A 20199-nucleotide genomic window follows, 5' to 3' on the forward strand; every position below is an offset into this window, starting at 1 on the left:
ACACGCACAGGGAGCAAACTCCACACAGAAATGCCCAAGGGAGAATCGAACCCCGGTCTTCCCGATCTCCAGGGTGTTACTGTGTTGGCCAACGTGCTAACCACTAGACCACCGTTATGAGAGCCCTCTAGACATAAAATAACACCCATATAGTCACCTTTACACTCGCATTACCCAACATAGTAGACATAATAACAGGATATAAGCCATCAAAATAAGACTCGTGCTCATGTGTATTGCTATAATTGTGTTCCTAAGGGAGCAGAGTGGCGGGCAGACAGGAAGTGACATTAGGAGTTCAGAGTTGAGTTTTACCTTAATGTAGGTTACGGCCGTAACAGCAGCTCGTGTTTTTATTAGGGATTTTTATTGCGTCTGTTGTGAGATAATTCAAACCTGCAATAAAAGCCAGGTGTTTCGGAGATCAAGTCTGGTGTTTGTGTGTCTCACTGAACATTACAGTAACATTACTGACACCCAGTGACCAGTGTAGGGTACTACATATCATGTACAGCATCTTCCAGTGCATCATCTGAATGCCTTATATTTGTATTTTCGTTTATGTAGCCATTTGTATGCTTCAAAATGCTTAATTTAATCAAACAATGTCACTGACTGACTCACCAGTGCTCGACGAAAAATCGAGTTTCACTGACTCACGGAAATGCATGTGTGAGTTTCTGCACATGTGCTTTGTGACGGGTGACCTGAGTGAACCGCGTACCCGATTCACTTTTGTGAGTTTCTCACAAGAAATTGTGTCAGTACAAGGAATCGAGTTTCCCATCACGATGTGCCATGGTGATGGGCCATCAAAGTTGAAAAAAATGGTCTATAAAAGTGCAACCACAGTTGTAAAGATAAGTTCAGAGTTGAGTTTTAGCTTTTCATGAGTTATGACCCCAACAGTAGCCCTTGTTATTATTGTGATTATTATATTATTATTTTGCCTGTTGTGAGATAATTTAAATCTGCAATAAATGCATGTTCTGGTGATCATGTCTGATGCTTATCTTACGGAACAATTACTGACACCTAGTGGCCAATGTAGAACACTACATTCAAAATCCAAATGCCTCTTCTGCCTTGTATTTGTATTTTAGTTCATTTAGCCATTTTTATGCTTGAAAATGCTTAATTTAGGCCAATAATGAGTACAGTTTGCTTAAATATACATATATTTTTTTTAATAATAAGCCGTATTTAGCAACAAAACAGTGATAATTTATGAATTAATTAATTTAGAAAAACCATGATCATGTTCGAACCGCGATGTAGCAAAGGGCGAATGCATGTGGATAAAAATGTATTGTTCCTGAGCAGGAAGCAGGAGGGATATATTGCTTGCAAAATGTTAGAAAGTTATTGCCCAATTTTTGCCCTTTAAATATAACATACTGAAGAAGTTTTAGTTGAAAAATGTCTGCAATTTGGGTCACCACTTGTAATTGTCGGTGATGGTGGGTCCCGCCACCAAACCAGTTGAGAACCACTGATCTAAGTAACAGCAGGGATAGAAGAAAAATGAACCAGGGGTGTCCGAGTAACGATGCTGTGCTTACGAAGCTGCTTATTTGCTAAATGCGGACAGCTGCGTCCCCCAGCTACACAGGAGTCAAGCGGATGCATAACATACGAAACAGGAAACAGAAACAAAATAAAAGCGCCAAGCAGGAACTGAAAAAAAAATGCTTCAGGATGAAAAACAACTGCAAAAGAAAAAGGCTGCCAATGCCCAAAACACACCTAAACCAAGTGCATGACAGAAACACTGTAACATCAACTGCAAGTAAACTAGCCAAGGTACCAGAGACGCCAGACCTGAGGGATATTCAGATTTAAAGCAGGGCTGTCCACGTTAGTAACGAGTTAACCGAAAGTCCCTTTAACGCCACTGTTTCTTTGACAAGCGATGAACGTGTGCACGTCCTGTTTGACCCTCAGACAACACCGTAGTTTGAGAAAACACAGCAGTGTTGTAGTTAATGCTGAGCCACAAGCGGGAACAAATATTGAGCAGAAATGGACAAAGAAAAGGGTATTTTGAATGGTAAGTTTAGCTTCAAGGCCCTGGCAGGTGGTTCTCTCGACAAGACCAACGTTATTTCTATATACTGACTGACACTGCTGAATTGTCACAGGAGTACATCGGGTTTCAAATGCCACTTTCTGGATTGCTGAAGTACTGCAGGTGTTTTTTTATTGGCATGCGAGTGTCCCAACTAACAAGTGTTATTTTATTCGCGAGCCATCTCTGTTTTCCATCTGTATACATTGAGGTCCATTTTTTGTTGAGCTGTTAAAAAAACAATGTGTAATAAACAAAAATTTGCATAAAACAAACATCTTATCCAGTCTCATTTTGTAAGTGTGTTAGGAACTTTAAAATGATCTTTCCAAGGTACAATTGTTATAGATTAAAACTTAATCGGTTGACAGACCTCATTTAAAGACATGAGTGAGATGCCGATGAAGTTGAAGTTTGTGGAATGAAAAAAGTGCCTTTTTCTTTATGTCTTTGCTAAATATGTAAAAATTGGTTGCTTTATAATACTGTAAAATATTACAACTTAAGTCTTTAACAATGGATCTCCCTGAGGTCTGGTGCACGTGGTGGCTTGGCTAACTTCCTGGTAGCCTGGCCAACTTCCATTTGGTTCCATGAAGTTGAAGCATTTCTTTCATTCAGTTGTTTTTAAGGTGTGTGTGTGTTTCTGTATGACGCTATTAACGAGTGGATTATCTGTAATAAGAAAATCCTGTTTCCTACATTAAAAACTGAAGTTGCACACAATGAGAAGTTAACCTCCTTGGCTGAGGTAATAATTACAACTTATTTGGTGGAGATCAGCCGCCCCACCCAACCTGTTCCACAGGGCACTGATGCGTAAAAGCACATTTCAACACATGATGCAACAGCAGCGGCGACGAAAGCCGGCTCTCTACTGGTACGGCACTTTGTGTCATAGCGAAGCAGCAGCCTGCTGGAGTCACTTCAAAGGTTCTGAGCTGGATCCTCCGGAGCCCCCTGGTCACAGCGTACGACTGTGCGTAAAAATGGAGCTGTCGGCGTGCACGCAGCACACTTCTTTACACACGCACAGAGAAACTTGCTTTAAGTGAAGACTGCAGCGTGCATGGCGGCTTCTTCGCAAAGTGATGATGTGAAGTAACACAATGTGGACCTGAAGCGAGCGAGTCAGTCGATTGCGCTGAGAAGGATGCTGAGCGAAGATGCAGGAGGACATTTAAGAGAAGGTGAGTGCCTGTACTCATTGTTTGTGTTCGGAAAATGACGCAAAAGCCTCACAGTAGCTTGTTGTTATTGTAATGTATCCTACTGAAATCTTCAATACATTACAATACATTATGGAGTGCAGACTGTGTAGTTAAACAGGTGTGATCTTGTTATATTTTGGTTTGGTTAGTAAAGAGGTAAATAAACAAACAAAGCAGGAGAGATGGCAGAGAGAGCGTGTAGTGTATTATTTATAACTACATACTGTACACAAACACGCACACACACAGGGAAAGAGATACGCCTTCTAAGTGCACGTCTTCTAGTGTCTAATGAATTATTTCTGCACGTGGGATGTGGTTTATGTTGTCTAATGTGGTGTGTAATAGAAGTGTGTGTTATGTGGCTCAAAATGCAAGATGCACACACGAGTCCAAGATAAGTGAGCCTCTTGGCTTCTGCGTGTGCGTGCGTGCGCGTGTACACGCTCATCATTGTGGCCCACATTATTCACGCTTCTCCAGGCGGAACGTTTGTGTCTGTGCCTTGTCCTTTATGTTGCACACATACATAGAGTCCATGAGCTTGGCTGACATCACGTATGCAAATATGGTACAACAGTGTGAGAGGCACCGATTGTTCTGAATGCATCTGGTACTGAGGAAAAAAAGCACTTTTAATACACGTGACCACAATGCTAGCAATTTGCTCTAATGTCTAAGTCTAATGCAGCTGTTTTAGAGATGTATGGTTTTATTGTACCACTAAGCATTGTGGTATTTAGAATGACATTTATAGATGATGTTTTGCTTATCATTCACAACCTACAAAATGCAGTGGCGGAGCCAGAAATTTTTCATTGGGGTGGCCAAGGTGAGACTATTACTCACATAGGGGTGGCAATAAGTTCATACCTGAATTGTCTAGGCCAGTGGGGTGGCCTAGAGTTACCGGTAGCTTCGCCACAGCTTTTGGACCATCTATTAGAGATATTAATAGCTGGGCAGTGTGCCGAGGACATGTTTTCAATGCATAGTTTCTGGATTCTGCTCCCCATCATGGCGGCCAAACCCGTGCAGGGCATAAAAGTGGATACCATGCGGCTATATAGAGCTTCCAATATTAACAGATTTATGTGCTGAATCATGCTTCAGAATTTAAGTCAACATAGTGAGAAAACTTGACCGGATCCAAACAAAGTAATCCTGGAAAACTTGCCACTTGCAGTTCATGCATGACACGGTTTTATTGACAGCGCCTACACAAAATAGGCAGCTCTCTTCTGTTGTGTGCTGCAGTGAAATGCGACCAAGCGGAAACGGCGATTAGGCTGAACTAATGTGCTGCACCGCAGAGCCGCCTTTGTCAAAATTGTCCTCCACCTGTGGGGGTGGCCACTGGGGTGCTCGGAGATTGACCAAGGGTGGCCACTGTCACCCGGTAGCTCCGCCACTGACAAAATGTAGCGAATTTTGCAGATTTAATTCAACATTTCAACACAAACTCACTGTAAGATGAATTAAATGCAATCACACAATGACAGTATTTCCATACACTGTAGCTTTTATTTTGAAAGTAGATTTTAACCAGAAGAGCTAACCCGGAAGTAGTGTATATGCGTGCTTTAGCAATTAGCCCTAATTATGTTAGCATATTCATACAGTTGGTATGCTGTACTAGCATTTTGAATTCTTACAATGGTGTTTTCAAACTAAATACATTACAGCAACAATCACAGTGCATTTTCAATGGTTAGCTAAATCCTTTAAAAATTGTACGTCTCTTCTTGCACAGTCAGGTAAGGAAGACAAATCACACTGTCTTAGCTAACACTGCTAACATAGTGCCCGCCATCTTTGTTGTTCGTATGGGTCATATCAGTTTGTAAAAATATTATAGCAGCCTATTGCACATTACAACCATAAGGTTTACTAATTTATTAAAAAGACAGGGTTTAAACAAAACAACAGGTCAGGGACATTATATTCGGGATACAACATTTGGTACACTTACACACAATATACAGTGAATACACAAATGAAGCTTTGATATGAAAGTACGGCTGTTTGATACGTTTCTACACACCAGATGCGTCCAGATGTTACAGTATGTCACATCTTGAAAGTGTCTTCTTTCAGAACATCCTAACATTTATTAAACAGGTGAGTTTCAATTGTATCCATGTACTTATTTCAGCTTCTGTTTTTGTTTTATTTTATCTCCATGTTGGTGTAAGCATTGACTCACTCCCTCTGGCTTCATCTTTTTCTTTTGTGAATTTGATGTTGTTAGGAGCCATAGCACCCCTAAAAAAAGCTCGCTTTGATGATAGCTCAGTCATAAATACGCTAAATGCGACTGATAGTCCAGTGCGACGATTATATGTTTTTTTCTTTTTCATTATGCATTTTTTTTGACTGATGCGACTTTTGTTCTGGAGAACCGTATAGTCCATAAAATACAGTATTTCCAGCTTTGGAGGCTCCACCGCATGGTATTATTTCTGCGTGAACAAGGCATATATGATCTTAAAATATACAAGGTATATACCAGCTTACTGTATATACTTGATATCTACAGTTATGCTTGTAAAAGTGACTCAGCAGCAAAGTAACATGACTGCAGCACCTTCACTGCTTATTACAGTGGAGGATATTTTCCATTACACGCTGATATGAGTGTGTGTGTGAGTGTGTGTGTGTGTGCCTACACAAACATACAACAGATGGGGATTTCATTGCAAAGGCTTGTGTGTGAGCCGAATATTGACAAACAGGAAGAAATACTCCTATAATTAAATTTCGAGAGTAAAATCAATTTCAGTGCATGGTCTTGTTTGTAAAGTTTTATCTTGCATTATTGAAACTGTTTGTCATTCCAGCTTACACATTCCATAACTCGCCTTGGGCTCTAAAAGTGTGAGCAGGACCACCATGGAGAATCTCAGTGAGCTCCAGAATCCTCTTCTGGACAAAAGCAGCAGACATGTAGTGCAGAGTTACCATGGCGACTACCCAAGCCAGCGGTACCATAAAGACAGCCTTGTGAGCTACTACTACAGCGGGACCAATGACGAACACAAATCTCAGCAGTTCCTGGATGCCACCTCACTTCATCTTGCAGTGGAAGCTTTCTACAAACCAAACTTGATCTCGTGTAAGGACAACGTCAGCCTCCACAGCAAAGACTCCAAGAGCGAGAGCTTTGAGACCACCTTCACAGAGAACAAGGACGCAATGTTGGGTGAGGACTCCATGGAGAACCACAGTGTGGACAGCGCACAAAGACAGAAGGATGTGAAGATTCAGACGGTGTCATATGAAGTGGAAGACGAGCAGGTTCCTGAGTATGAGGTGAGAGGTCACAACAGGGCAACATTTAAATAAAAACTGCACCTTTTTTCGGGACATGAAAACACATGTCTTTCTCTTTTCTGTGTGTTCTAAAGATATAAAAACAGATTAAAGTAGGCAGCTCATTAATGCACGTAATGGGACACACGTATTCTGCCTACAAAGCCTGCTATTAAAACACCTCCAAAAACCTCCAACAGGGTTTTATTAGTTTACATACATGCTGTGACCAAGTAGTAACAGGTACATTCATGATAACATGTAATACTTACAGTATTTTGCCGTATTTTGGTCATTTTAAGCATTAGCAGAACGTCCTTCCTGGATGCATTGATTTCACATAGCAACATAGAAACGAACGCTACGAACGCCCTAACGTTAAGTTTCCAAACTCAAAAAGAAAAACACAGCAGCAGCTCTAATAGTAGCATTAGCTTTCAGTAGTGGCCTGATACATTGTGAGCGCAGCGCTGATGCGCTGTGAGCGAATGTGTGGTGAAGCTAGTCGCTAGCCGGCTAGTAGTTTGTGAGCGTAACAATGTTAATAACAATAATAATAACAATGTCGCTATAGCTCGGTTAATATACAGGTCACATTATGCAAATGGGGGTTTTGGGCACTTTGTTTTAGTTTTTTTTTAGAAGGCTTTATAGGTGGAATAGGTGTGTCCCATTATGTGCATTCTTAGCTGTCTCTTCTTTTGTCTGTTTTTATATCTTTAGAATGCACAGAAAAGAGAAACACATGTGCGTTCATGTCTTGCATAAGGATTGTGAATGATGGGCAAAATTCCCAAAAAAAAGAGCAGTTTTCCTTGGACATACCCTACTATCTATCGTATTGGCCAAATATTCGTTTTTCCATGGGGACACATGAGAAACAGAAAATATCGTGGATGGCCAGGCCAACACGCTGAACTAAATTATGCTTAATATCGGACCGCAAAGGCTGTGATTGATCGGCTTTTATTACACTATTTCCTCTGTGCATACAACTTTTCGGCCGCCTTCGCAAAAACCTTCTCCTTTGGGATCAACATTTGCAATATAGGTGACTGCTGTAACATATTGATTAGTTACAACTTCAGTAACACTCTCTGTCTCTCTTAATTGCCATTGTTCACTAATGACGAAGGAAGCTAACAAGCTAAATAGTCGAAGAGTATCGTGGTTTAGGTCAGTGGTTCTCAATTATTTTCGATATAATGTTGATGAAATACTGATGATATCTATTTATTTATCTGTACTGTCCAGACAGAACTCAAAACTGAAACCAGCAAAATGCAACAAAAAGGAGAGCAGTGAAGCATACAAGCGTATTCAAGAGTCCAATTGATGCTGAGTACGACAAACTCATTTGTGTTGGCAGGTCTGCACTAATATTGAAAGTCCTCCCTCCCCGCCTCTCGCACACCCCTGACAGTTCACCGCGCCCCTCCCAGGGGGACCCGGCCCAGTATTTGAGAAGCACTGGTTTAGGTAAAGGTGTGCGCACGTGACAGACGTAAGTGGTGTACGTACGTACGCAAACATGTGGTCCTCGGTTTCTAATGTTCTGTGGTTACAAAAGTGTTTCCATAACTTAATTTAAAAAGTGAATTTTGGTCCATAAACACGAGACTCACTCGAGAAATAGTTACAGAGAGAGCAGTGGAACAATACGCAAGAATGCAGTGTGCGCCTCACGTGTGGTGGAAGAATATAGTGTGTGCCTGTGCAGTGACCTTGAAGAAGAACGCCGGAAGTAAAGTTCTTTGAATCTCATTTTCCAGTTTCGATTCAACTTACGCGGGCCACTCATGGACTGGCAAAGGGCCGTACTTTGCAGAGGTCTGGTATAGACGGTCCTCGGTATGATCTACTTCAGAGTTAAACATGAATCGATCAGTGCAAGAACTGGATTTTTGAACATTAATATTGTATTTTTGAATATGGAATAATACGGCATAATAACACAATATGGCAGAGACGATAGAAGTCAAAGGTCCATTTATTTTACAATATTCAAACAATTTTCTTCCAGAGTTTTCATTGCCAAAAACAAGAACTGAATTGATGTGAATACAATTCCAAAAAGCTAAGGTCAAAGGTCACATTGTTTTTCTGTATCATGTTGACATGCAAATTTCCCAAATATTCCAGACATAAAAGTGACATTTTGCATGGTGATTTTAATACATTTTCAAATACCTAATGTAGCGACGCTCCAGCATACCCCCGCGACTCTAATGACGATAAGCGGCATAGAAAATGGATGGATGGATAATGTAGCGAAGGTCAAAGGTCAGATAAATCCAACAATACATGCGTTCGCATTCGTCAACGTCTATTCTGGGATTAATACAAAACAAAAAGTGTGTGATTTTAGAGGGTATTAGTATTAAGTGAAATTTGTTTAGCTAAGGTCGATGGTCAAGTTAAAGGTGAAATGTCAGACCTTAATTTCCATCCAGTCTTCCTTGAACATTTCAATGTTTATGTGAAAAAAAAAGGATTTATGTGCACAAATTCTTTTTAATATCTGGCACAAGAGCACAGTGACAGCTAGGGTCAGAGGTCATTGCCGTTTAATGTTTCATGATGACAAAAAAAGAACGGTGGTGAAGTAGTTGAGGTCAAAGGTCAAGTTAAATGTAAAAGGTCAGTCCTTAATGAGGGTGTACTTTTAAAAGCTGTCGTGCTGCAAAGTCATTTCATGAACGGGATGTTATAACCAAGGCTTCTATGTGCATAAAAGGCAGCCATAGGGGTGTTTTGTCATTGCCATTTGGCAATCCTAGAGACTAGCAGAGCAATTCACACTCATTTTGCATTCCCTTCTCCTCTGAAAGGTCATTTCACAGAAGTCTCTCAAGTTTGGTGTGGGGTAATTGTACACTTCTGTTTTATAATTGCATTTTGAGCAAGTGACACATGTGATTGTATCCATCCAGGCTATTGTTCTTTGGGATTACTGGGATGCTCTTCAAAGAAAAGTCATGACGGCAAAGGGGCAAAGTCATTTCAGATGTGCTAGAAATGTAATTTGACTCAGGCGGTGGTGTCAAACATGTAGCTCATGGCTGCTTATAGGGCCCTGATTGGACTGCTCCTTTTCACTGGGGCACAGATAGAGACATGGCATCCACAGTTATCCATTGCTATACAAGTAATGTGCTGTGTGGCTTGTGTGCATTAACATTCACTGGCGCAGGTGGCCACTAGCTGAGGTTATTCCGTGTCTATTCAAAATGATAAATTCTTCTGACAAAGAGCGCGGAAATAAAAGTTCCGAAGCTCTCCGGAATGTGTGCACTGACCTTTACTTTCAACATGCATAAACACCAAACCTGCAAGGCAAAGATGGATTCAGCAACATGAATGCTGAAACTGATGTCAGAGAGGTATTGTTTTGATGTTTTGGTTTGTTAGTGAGCACACATGTGCAGAGGAGCGGAATAACTCATTCAATTTGGGGGACAAAATAAACACTCCACTCCAAGAGTTTGGAGTGCAAGTCTTCCCTAACGTTTGGAGGGGAGTGTAAGAAAGTTTTTCATGAATCCCATCTGTGTTCACTCATGAATCCCATCTGTGTTACGACATCCCATGACCATTCCAAGGAAGTACTACCAGGCACTAGCAGAACCAGGAAGAACTTTTTCCCTTGTTTTGGGGGTTGAGGTTATTTTTTTTTATTTTCACTCTTTGAATCACAATGAAAATTTTTCTGTCATCTTAATGTCATTCTCCTTGAACCAGGAAGTAACCTGGACAGGGCCACTCCTCCCTACATGCAGACCACATGCAGTGCGTAGGGCCCCATGATCCACGAGGGGCCCCAATTTGTGCAAGGAGGCAAATGCGCAAAGGATGTGCATTGCTGCCATGAGGCGTTCATAGACCATCAAGTCAAACGAATGCAGGCGAGAAAAAAAGAGACAAGCTATCTTGAGCGCCATGTGGGGTTGTGGGGGGGATGTTGGGGAGTTAGCAGAATTCCAAGGGTCCCTGTCTGGTGCTATGTGGATTGAGATTTTTTTTACTCCAAATATAGTCAGGAAACAATAAAAAACAATCTCTTTGTTTTTACTTGTTTGTGGTAATTAAAGTTCATTATTCGTATTGACCAAAAAGTAAACATCCGTATTGACCAACCACCCTCCTATATCTGCATGAAATGGTCTGCTCCTGCCTGAGTGCACTCAACGCTGCTGACGGTGCTTGGCAGCAGTCAGTAGTGGCAACAAAGCCTTACAATTCTGCCTAGTACGAATGTAAAATCCGGTTTTCAAAAAGAAAAGAGGGAAAATTGTTTGGCGCTTTCTATTGAATTTTATACTCCCACCATGCTTTTTTGAACACAGTTCATCCTTGGTGGAGGTCTGTGCTCCACTAATTATCATTCTAGCAACCTGATGTCTAGGTGTGTGTGTGCACCTAGCAGACTGAGGTTGTGTCTGAGACCTGTGACAGATGTGTTGTCAGTTCTATTGGCAAACAAGCAAGCACAGAAGGAGTGTGTCGGAGTCTGTGTCAGCGGCCCCGAATGCACCAGTCACTCAGAGCCTTTATCAAGTGTGGCTAGCAAGATTAAAGCAGATTAGGACCCACTGCTTTGCTCACATGAGGTCGCATGACGGTGGTTATGACCAGCTGCTGCTGTGATGGATCACACCCGCCTGTCCAGGTGCACCGTGTTCATAAAGCAGATAACAGGGTGCCTCATAAGCTTGTCTTGGCACAGGCAGCTGTTGGGATGATTTAGTGGTGCCACCAGCACTTTCTCTAATGTCTAAATAAATAAGGTTCACACTCAGAATGGAGCTTATTTACTGTGTTGTGCAGTAGAGGGGAAAATACGATGGTCATTATTCTTGAAATATTTTCAGCACATACAGTATACAGAGTTGCTTCCTTGCCTGCCAACTGAATTGTGGATAGGTGGATAGGTCACTTGCTACACACAGGTGGTACACATTATGTACACAATCTAATGAGATCCAATATACGAGCTACGTTACAAATGTTGATGTTACAATAATAATCATGCTCATTTTTGATAGACACTGTCAGAGCCATTCATTTAACAATGTTTATTATTGTTGTAGTTTGAGTCATATTGAGAGCCGTTTCTAATACAGTATGTTGGTTAATGAAGTTGCATGAGAGGAACAGCATATGAGAAGCAGCCCTTGGTTTGATGCAGTGCAAATAACAAATGCATGGTCAATGACAAACACCCTGCACATAACCTGGCACCATCTGGATTATTCTTATGCATTCTGATAAAGGAAAGTGGTTGAAAGTACAAATAAGCGTGTTGCTGTGAGTGTAGCTTCTACTTAATAAGGGTGTCATGTGTGAGATTCATGGCTGGTGAGGTACTGACTCCTTTGCAGTTTTGTTTAATGTTAATAGAGGTTGCTCATTAAGAGGATAACATGAAAAAGAAGAGACTAATTCACTTTGGTTCCAAAAAACAGTTTTCAAATACGTCTAAGTCCCATTTGTTTTATTTTTTTATTAACTGAAGAATGCTTGTGTTTTTACCTTTTATCTATGAAGTACATGCACTCTGCTTCTCCAGGATAAGCTCTGATACTTTGCTGTAAAAGTCTCATCAATCACCTCCTCAAATTCATTCATTCATTCAGCAGAAAACTGTAAAACAAACAAACAAAAAAACACTGGCTTTTCCTCTCTATGGAAGGACGACAGTAACAAGCACCTTCCAGCTCATGCTCTCCCCCACCCCTTCAGGATGAAGTGAGTGCTTCCATGCTTCGTCTCAACATTATGTTTGACAAACAGAAAGTGGCAGGCGCCATGATCCAACTCAGTGCACTCACTGAGAGTACTCAGATGGTAGGCTGGCCTTGCACACTTAGCTGAGAAGAGACGCTTATCGCAGCCTTATCTTCAGTTTCTATATATATACATATTCAGCCATTTTTGCTGAAGAAAATATACAGAAAATACAGTACATTTATAATAGAGTTCAACAGACAAATATTAATATTTATTTGCCTCACATGCCACCCTGTTCAAGTACTATGTCAAATGAATATGGAAGTGGCAGTTTGTGAGCCACTATTGGAACCATGCATTAAGCGCTTTACACACACCTTGCAATCCACCCTACCTCGACCTACCAGCGTCAGCGAGTAACGTGTGGCTGTTTTTTCCATCGGAGTGGAACAGCTGCGGCGTCGTTGTGCAAGCAGACGTTGTACTAATTCTACATTTGATCAGTTACTTAAGATTTGTTCGATCAAAACACGTAGATGTTCGGATTAGTCTGCACCCTTAATCACCGTTACCATTAATCGCCATCAAAATGAATAATGGTACTATGGCTTCATAACACACCTCATACTGTACGTGTATGAGAGCTGTGTTGACAATTAGCGACATGGTCGCTATGTTTAGCAAGTAGGGTGTGCATTAAAAGTGAAAGACAGGAAGTGTTTCTTGCGTCATGCATTTATTTGGTAATTAAATACAAGCGGTCACCAAAGGTGAAGTATCGCGCAAACGTAAGCGGATCAAGTATCACTGTGCAATGCAGGTATGAAAGCTGCATAAACCCCGCCAAGATGCAACCCAACCCCTGACCAACGACAGCACCATGAAGGTGCCTTCATGAAGCACCATGAAGGCAGAGCTTGGACACACTCTTCCGTCGCCTGGCAACACCTGGTGAAGGCCCAGGGGCAATCTGTGAAAGGTGGCTCATTACAGAAAAGAAATAAAAATCCAGCAAAAGTGGAAAAACATAGCAAAAAGAAATAGTGTAACTTGGAAAAGCTAAAATGTTGATACTCATAACTAATAAAAACAAAGATTTGTCTTTAAATATACTGTATGTAAAGCAAAAAGAAATAGTGTAACTTGGAAAAGCTAAAATGTTGATACTCATAACTAATAAAAACAAAGATTTGTCTTTAAATATATGTAAATAGATGTTTTTAAACGATCAATATCAAAGGACAGATGAACAGATCTTACGTAAATAGACAAAGACAAATAGATAAGACAAAAACAGTGAGCTGCCATTGCTCAACTACAAGCTGGAGCTATTAATGCTGACACGCCTCATGAAAAGCCAGCATTGCAAACGTTTGATAGAATATGAATTGTCTGTGAGAAAATACATGTACATGTCACAAATGCCAATTCAACCACTTTGCAGAGTGGAATATGACATATTAAAGGAAATATTGCATTACTATAACACATTATTTCTTATTGTTATTATATATGAGCATAACAGTGGTTTATTTGGCCTCAAGAAATGTTGACAATAATATCGTTTAGCATCAACTTGTGGGAAAATAAATATTTCAAAGTTAAACTACGTAAAAAAAAAATTCAGTCATGATTTTTCATTGTACTTTAAAAAAAATTAATGTTAAAAATCTCATCTCGTCTCATTCTTATTATAATTATGAAATCTTTGACACAGCTCAGCATTGGATTGCGCTTGTGCATGTGTAGCTAATGTTTTGTCCGGATAGTTTTTGCAGCTCCCACTGTATTTTGCTCCCACTTTCTCTCTGTTTTGATTGATCCCTGCAGGCAGTGAAACTAATGAAACCTTCTCCCCAAACATTCACTCAGTGTGTGCAGGACATCTGAGTGAAGCAAGGCCGCGGCCTCTCAAAGGTCACGCAAGCTTTCTCATCGCCATCCTCGTTTCGCTCAGCTAGAGTCGATCGATGTCTGTCCATCATTAATTAGCCCGCTCAGTCTTTGTGAGTCTTTGGGCCACAAGTAGCATGTTTGCGGCCAAAGAGGAGGAGGGGCGGGCGATGAGGTGGGTGGAGCAGGCGGTGGTCTGGCGTTCCACAGAAGCAATTTAGCACATAAATGGCAGTGTCCTCTGGCTGTGTCCCTGTCACCTCGCGATGACGGAACAATCCGTTAATCCTGCCTTATCTGTCAGCTTGCTCATGGCTGTTGACAGAGGCACCAAATCCACTCTGGCTGGCTAAGCACTTCCTGTGATGTGGGGGTCCAGGAACAAGGCCAGGATAGACTAGCTAGTCTCTGTGGTCCAGCTACATCACAACAAACACGACCAAAACTGTCTGTCAGAGGGAACACACACAGTAACCCCCAATAATTAGATTATTATTATTATTACACTTTGCCAACAATAACCATACCCACTTTTTCTGTGTGTGTGCCAAGGATAGAATAGATACTTCCATAAGCATCTATAAAAGTATTACCCCTTTTGGGGAAATTCAGTTAAATAAAGTTATTCATTTTAAATTAAATTTATGTTGGTTTATTTTTATGTATTATTATTATTATTATTATTATTATCATACACAATACAAAACAGTATTTTTTCCCAAGAAAAAAAGTCTGAAAAACACAGCTCGTTTTATATTTGTGGTCCATTATTGGGCTATTTTGACCATTTTGGGCCACCGTACTAAACCTTTTCACTCACTATGCTGCACTCATGTTCGTTTCAGGTCTTTACGTCATTATACGGGGGATGAAGTCATCGTCTAAAGCCTTGTTTACACGTGCACGCACTTTGTCCCTGTAGTAGTATGCAATTTGGGCGTGCCAATGAGTAAATTAGTCATAAACAGATGTGAAGTATGTTGTTCAAAATGTTCAAAAAATGTTCAAAATCAGTGGCACGGATAAGTTCCATGAACTAGTCATGCATGCAATGTGAACGCACCGCAAACGTACCTCAACCCTTGTGCAAACAATACAGGCTGTGCATGTCAAAGCGCGCGTCTGCGTGTCTCATTCACATGAGTGGGTTAACCTTTCCACCACCTCTTGGAGCATTTCGGCGGGAATTTTCAAGTAATTTCTATAGCGTCTTGATCTTCCCTGTGATTTTCTGGTCAGTGATCATAACGCCCAAAGCGATGTCTTCTAGTCAGAAATTCCCTCTCACAGACTGTCCGTGTTTCTTTTTTCTAGTTTATTGCCTCTTTCCTGCTCTTTGCACATTCTTTACCTGCAGCTGCAAGAACATATCGACATACTTTTTTTATTGCATGAACTTCTTCTGTTGGGTTCAACATCTTGTAGGTCCCTTGCAAATGGAGGAATTAATGAAGCTACAGAGGTGATGCCTGCTGTTGTGTGGCATCGACGCAGCGGGACCAAATAATGCCGCGACTGCTTCACGGATGCGGGATGTGATGGCGACAACGCTTACCCTTGAGGGAACAATGCTCGTCACGCGTGTACTATTGTCGTGCACTAGACGTAAACACTACTTGGGAAGGTGTGAATAAGTCATGCGGAGCGTGGTCATTTTGTGCCAATGCACTCCATTTTCGGCCACGAATTGCGTGACAAGCAATGTTCCCTCTAAGCTTCGCACCTGCGCAATCACGTACTGCTCCAGCGTTCTCGGCGCACAGCAAACAGCGCAGGGCATGAAATAAAATCCAACATGAACTGTAAATAAAACAAAGACATCATTTATTCTGTACCATTTAGCAATGCAACTCCGAGAGTCACAACATATAACACAATAACAAACGCTGTCCAGCCAATGATATGATTTGCTTTTATTTACACAGTCAATCAATGCATTAACGGCGTGTTACGTAGTGTATGCTGCTGTTTTCCAGGTTAGCATATAGCTAATGTGGCAGCAGAGTTATGGCTAATCCGTGTTATGGCGAAACGAACGGCCAGTACCACATCCACACACCATAAATAAATAAATAAACGACACGTCTTGCCACGGCAACATTGCAGGACAATTTGGAGGCAAAATGCGTGCAAGTGTAAACGCTGCATAATTTACGTAATTGCCAGTGACGCAATAACCCACTGCAGGACCCGCTGCTCGTGCTTTCATGTCAGTCTCCAAAAATGTCCATTAAGACCAATAAAATCTCTAGATTTACAGAAGTTATTTGCTGTTTTGAAAAAAGGGGATCAGGTAGGGTCTGATACCTCGTGGTACAGTATATACAGTTGTGTAACAAAAGTATCGTGGGTTACCAAGCATGCCTAGTGGTGTGTAGAAAGGGGTGTAATTTTGCATGTACTGTATGTTCGTGCATAGGAGTTTATTTTGATGTTTGTGGTGCAGTCGATAAGGTTGCATCACGTGTTAACGGTCTATAGTTATTGTGGCATCTGTGGTTCAGGGTTGAGTTTTAGCTTGGCGTGGGTTACTGCCGCAACACGAGCCCATGTTAGGGATAATTTTGCCTTTTGTGAGATCATTCAAACATGCAATAAAAGCCTGTTGTTCCGGTGACATTACAGTAACATTACTGACACCTAGTGACCAGTGTAGAATACTACAAACATCACAGCATCTTTGAATGCTTCTTCTGAATGTCTTGTATTTGTATTTTACTTGATTTAACCATTTTTATGCTTAAAAATGCTCAATATATGCATGAGTAGTAATAGGCCGTATTCAACAACAAAACTGCATGATTTATTAATTAATATATTTTGGAAAAACCGTGATAGAAGCCCCAAAATTTGAAGTGCCGAGGGATTACTGTGCTGCAACTTTCCTGATTTGTGGCTTATTTCTAGCTGGTCTGTTTATTTCCCGTGTCCAAGGTGGCTGTTAACATTAATAAATAGCAGGAGGAACGATCGCATGTCCAAGTTGGGCATGTGTTTGTGCTTGAGAAAGTCCTCTGCAGGTGTCTCAGAGGATTCCTGCAGGCGGCTCAGGGGCATCAAGCAGTTAAACAAGAGTATTCATACTGTATCATTCGGGATAACGATACAACATTTTGATATTTACAATGGATACGGCTTTAACTGTTACTTCTCTGTTTTCCAGAGTGACAGCTCAAGCGAAAGCGAGAGTGAGGACAACTTCTTGGTGCTTCCACCTCGAGATTACCTGGGCCTCGCCATCTTCTCCATGCTCTGCTGCTTCTGGCCTTTGGGCATTGTTGCCTTCTACTATTCTCACAAGGTACAAAGAAGACCTCCAGCTGTCATTAGCTGTGCTGCTCTATTCAGGTGTGACCGTTGTGTGTGGGTGTGTATATGTCTGTATATACAGTATATATTTAATGTTTTAAGTTGACTAGGACAGTACATTTTCATTCTGTTAAGTTAAGCAGGAAAGTTTTCCATTTCAGAAAGTTAAGCAGGACAGAGTTGTGCAATTTGTGCAATTTGTATTACCTCAAGACGTGCGTCTAATTAAATTCAGGTCCAAGTCAAATGGTATAAAAATCTGTCTGTGTAGATTCTCAATCATCCCGATCATGCTAATCGTAGCATAAAACCCATAAAAATGGCAGACCGGGCCTTCCAACAAGGTGGGTTAGAAAGAGAAATGCAGATTTTTCTATTCAAAGGCTAAATATGTCCTTTTATTAAGTTTCTACTTTATAGATTTGATCACTTGAGAAACGGGAGATGAATGCTGGTTAAAATAGTGTCATTTTTTCAGACACCTAAACAAACACTGTGCCATTGTTTGTGCACTATTGCTGTTGTAGTCTGGTTAAATTATGCTGCAAAATGTAAATTATGAAATGTATTTACTTTTGTTTCTTTCGGTTTCGATTTCCCTATCACGGTATGGCGATATTATCGTTATCGTGAGCCATATTTCGCAAATTGTTTCGTATCGTGAGGTACCCGGGGAGTCTGCTAACGTTGAGCAGGCCGTGACATTCTTCTACATGTTTCAGCTGCTAATGCGTGATGAATAGTGAATAGTTGCATCCATTAGTCTGCAAGCCCTCAGCACAATATAGAGTGTTTTCTCTCAGACAATTACAATGCATGTTTTTTCATAGCGAACAAAAACCACCGAAACAAGCCATTCGTCACTGTCAGTGCCATGGCCTAATTGCCATGGCAACAAATAGCATCGCAAGAGCATTTCTTGTTTTCTCTCTGCTAACTGTGGTCCAAAACACATACTCACCCACTCGCCGATGATGATGAGTAACTCATTTCACTCTCTGCTCGCTGTTTGTTTTTGTTTTTTTTTGTCAGACTGGCAAGGCCGTCGCTAAGGGAGATTTTTCCAGAGCAGGAATGAGCTCCAGGAGAGCCCTTTTCCTAGCTGCTCTGTCCATTACCATCGGCACAGGGATGTATGTGGGGGTGGTGGTTGCCCTCATAGCCTACCTGTCCAAACCTGGACATGTATAGCACTTCTACAGAGGGACACATGGCAGGAGGATGAGGGGGATGGACTTCATCACGCCTGAAGCCTGCTGGATGTCAATGAATGGAGAGAATAAACAACCAAGAAGAGAAAAAGAATCAAACACGAGGACTTACTCACTGGGATGAAACTGCCCTCAAAGAAGAAAAGCCTCCTTATTCATTCATTCGTGTTAGACCACCTGGCTTCTTGTATACCTTGTCAATACAATTACACTGTCCGTGTTCAAAAAAACAAAATGAGTTTCCATGACTTCAAAAATACACAAACTAGATGTCACTGTGTACACAAAACTGCTAAGCAGTGCTCGATGGGAATATTTATCTTTATTCTGTACTTCAAATGGAATAAATAAAGACATTTGGCATGGATACTCAAATGTCCTTTATCTTCTTATCGTCTTACGGGTGACATTAATGTGGATTAGCGCTGCAGCAGCGTTTACTCAATTGACAAAAAAAGCTGCATTAATGAATGAAATTGTAATAAAGAGTGGATGGATGAAGTTAACTTGCAGTAGGTTCAAACAATTCACTGTTAAGTGTTGCATTATGAGTTTTTACTCACTGCTGCCACCTGTGGTACAATATCACTTCAATATTTTGTCACAGCAAGCATTTCAATCATCGTCATGTTGCAAGAAAATACAATCCCAGCAATATTTATTATTTATTTACACCCTCAACTTAAATGACTCATTGAAAAATCCTTAAATGGATGCATTTTAAGATGCGCTTTGAATATGGCGTCCTAAAGTGCCTGAAAATGCAAACTAAACTAAATGCAATAAATATTAAAGAACCGTAAAGAAGAACACATATGAACAATCTGATCTAACATGAAGAATTTTCTGGAAATAGTTTTTACTACTACGTACTGCCAGCTTATGCAAACTTGCCGCACAGACCGAGACGTTGCAGATGTTTGTCATGCTAACACTCTTTTCTATTGCGGGCTCTGCTGCAGCTGACATGAGTCTTCTCTTAACTATCTTTAGGCATCACTCACTGTCAAGCCTTGAGGTGACTTTAGCTGCCAAGGTGATGTGAGCCTAGGGAACAATGACTGCTCTCCAAAGTTAGGATGTCAGCTCGCACTTTATTCCCCTGCAGCATTTGGAAACACCATCTGCATATGTGCAACATTAGAAAGGCAATCACCAAGTTGGCCTTGTAAAATACATAATTCAAAAGATACAAGTACACATTTTTAAGGGTCATGATAAATGACAAAGTGATATCTCACATTCAAATTAAGGTAGACTGGGGGGGGGTACCTTCCGGCACCACCAGCGAATGGCAAAAAAACATGAGTAACTGAGATGCCTAAATGTCTATTTTTGACACACAGCACGCTCATCCCCCTTTCAAACCCTCCTGCTAGCTTGACATTGACATCGTTCTCCTCTGGTTTCAGATCAACATTTGCAATAAAAGTGTCTTTTGTGATTATTATATTAGATTCAGCTC

At 41.0% G+C, this 20199-nt stretch overlaps 1 protein-coding gene across 2 annotated transcripts; it reads left to right on the top strand.

The window, feature by feature from the left end:
- Positions 1-2918: 2918 nt before the first annotated feature.
- On the top strand, positions 2919-19101 carry LOC129193108 (synapse differentiation-inducing gene protein 1-like). 2 transcript variants are annotated; one of them, XM_054797765.1, is made up of 4 exons: positions 2919-3258; positions 6120-6591; positions 17378-17515; positions 18556-19101. In XM_054797765.1, exons 2-4 carry the CDS (start codon positions 6172-6174, stop codon positions 18712-18714), a joined length of 717 nt encoding a protein of 238 aa, XP_054653740.1. In that variant the 5' UTR covers positions 2919-3258; positions 6120-6171; the 3' UTR covers positions 18715-19101. The 2 variants fall into 2 exon arrangements, with proteins under 2 accessions (XP_054653740.1, XP_054653741.1); XM_054797766.1 differs by lacking the exon at positions 2919-3258 and adding an exon at positions 4872-5036.
- The last annotated feature ends 1098 nt before the right edge of the window (positions 19102-20199 follow it).

The sequence above is a fragment of the Dunckerocampus dactyliophorus genome, chromosome 13 (assembly GCF_027744805.1).
Source record: "Dunckerocampus dactyliophorus isolate RoL2022-P2 chromosome 13, RoL_Ddac_1.1, whole genome shotgun sequence".
NCBI classification, from domain to species: Eukaryota; Metazoa; Chordata; class Actinopteri; order Syngnathiformes; family Syngnathidae; genus Dunckerocampus; species Dunckerocampus dactyliophorus.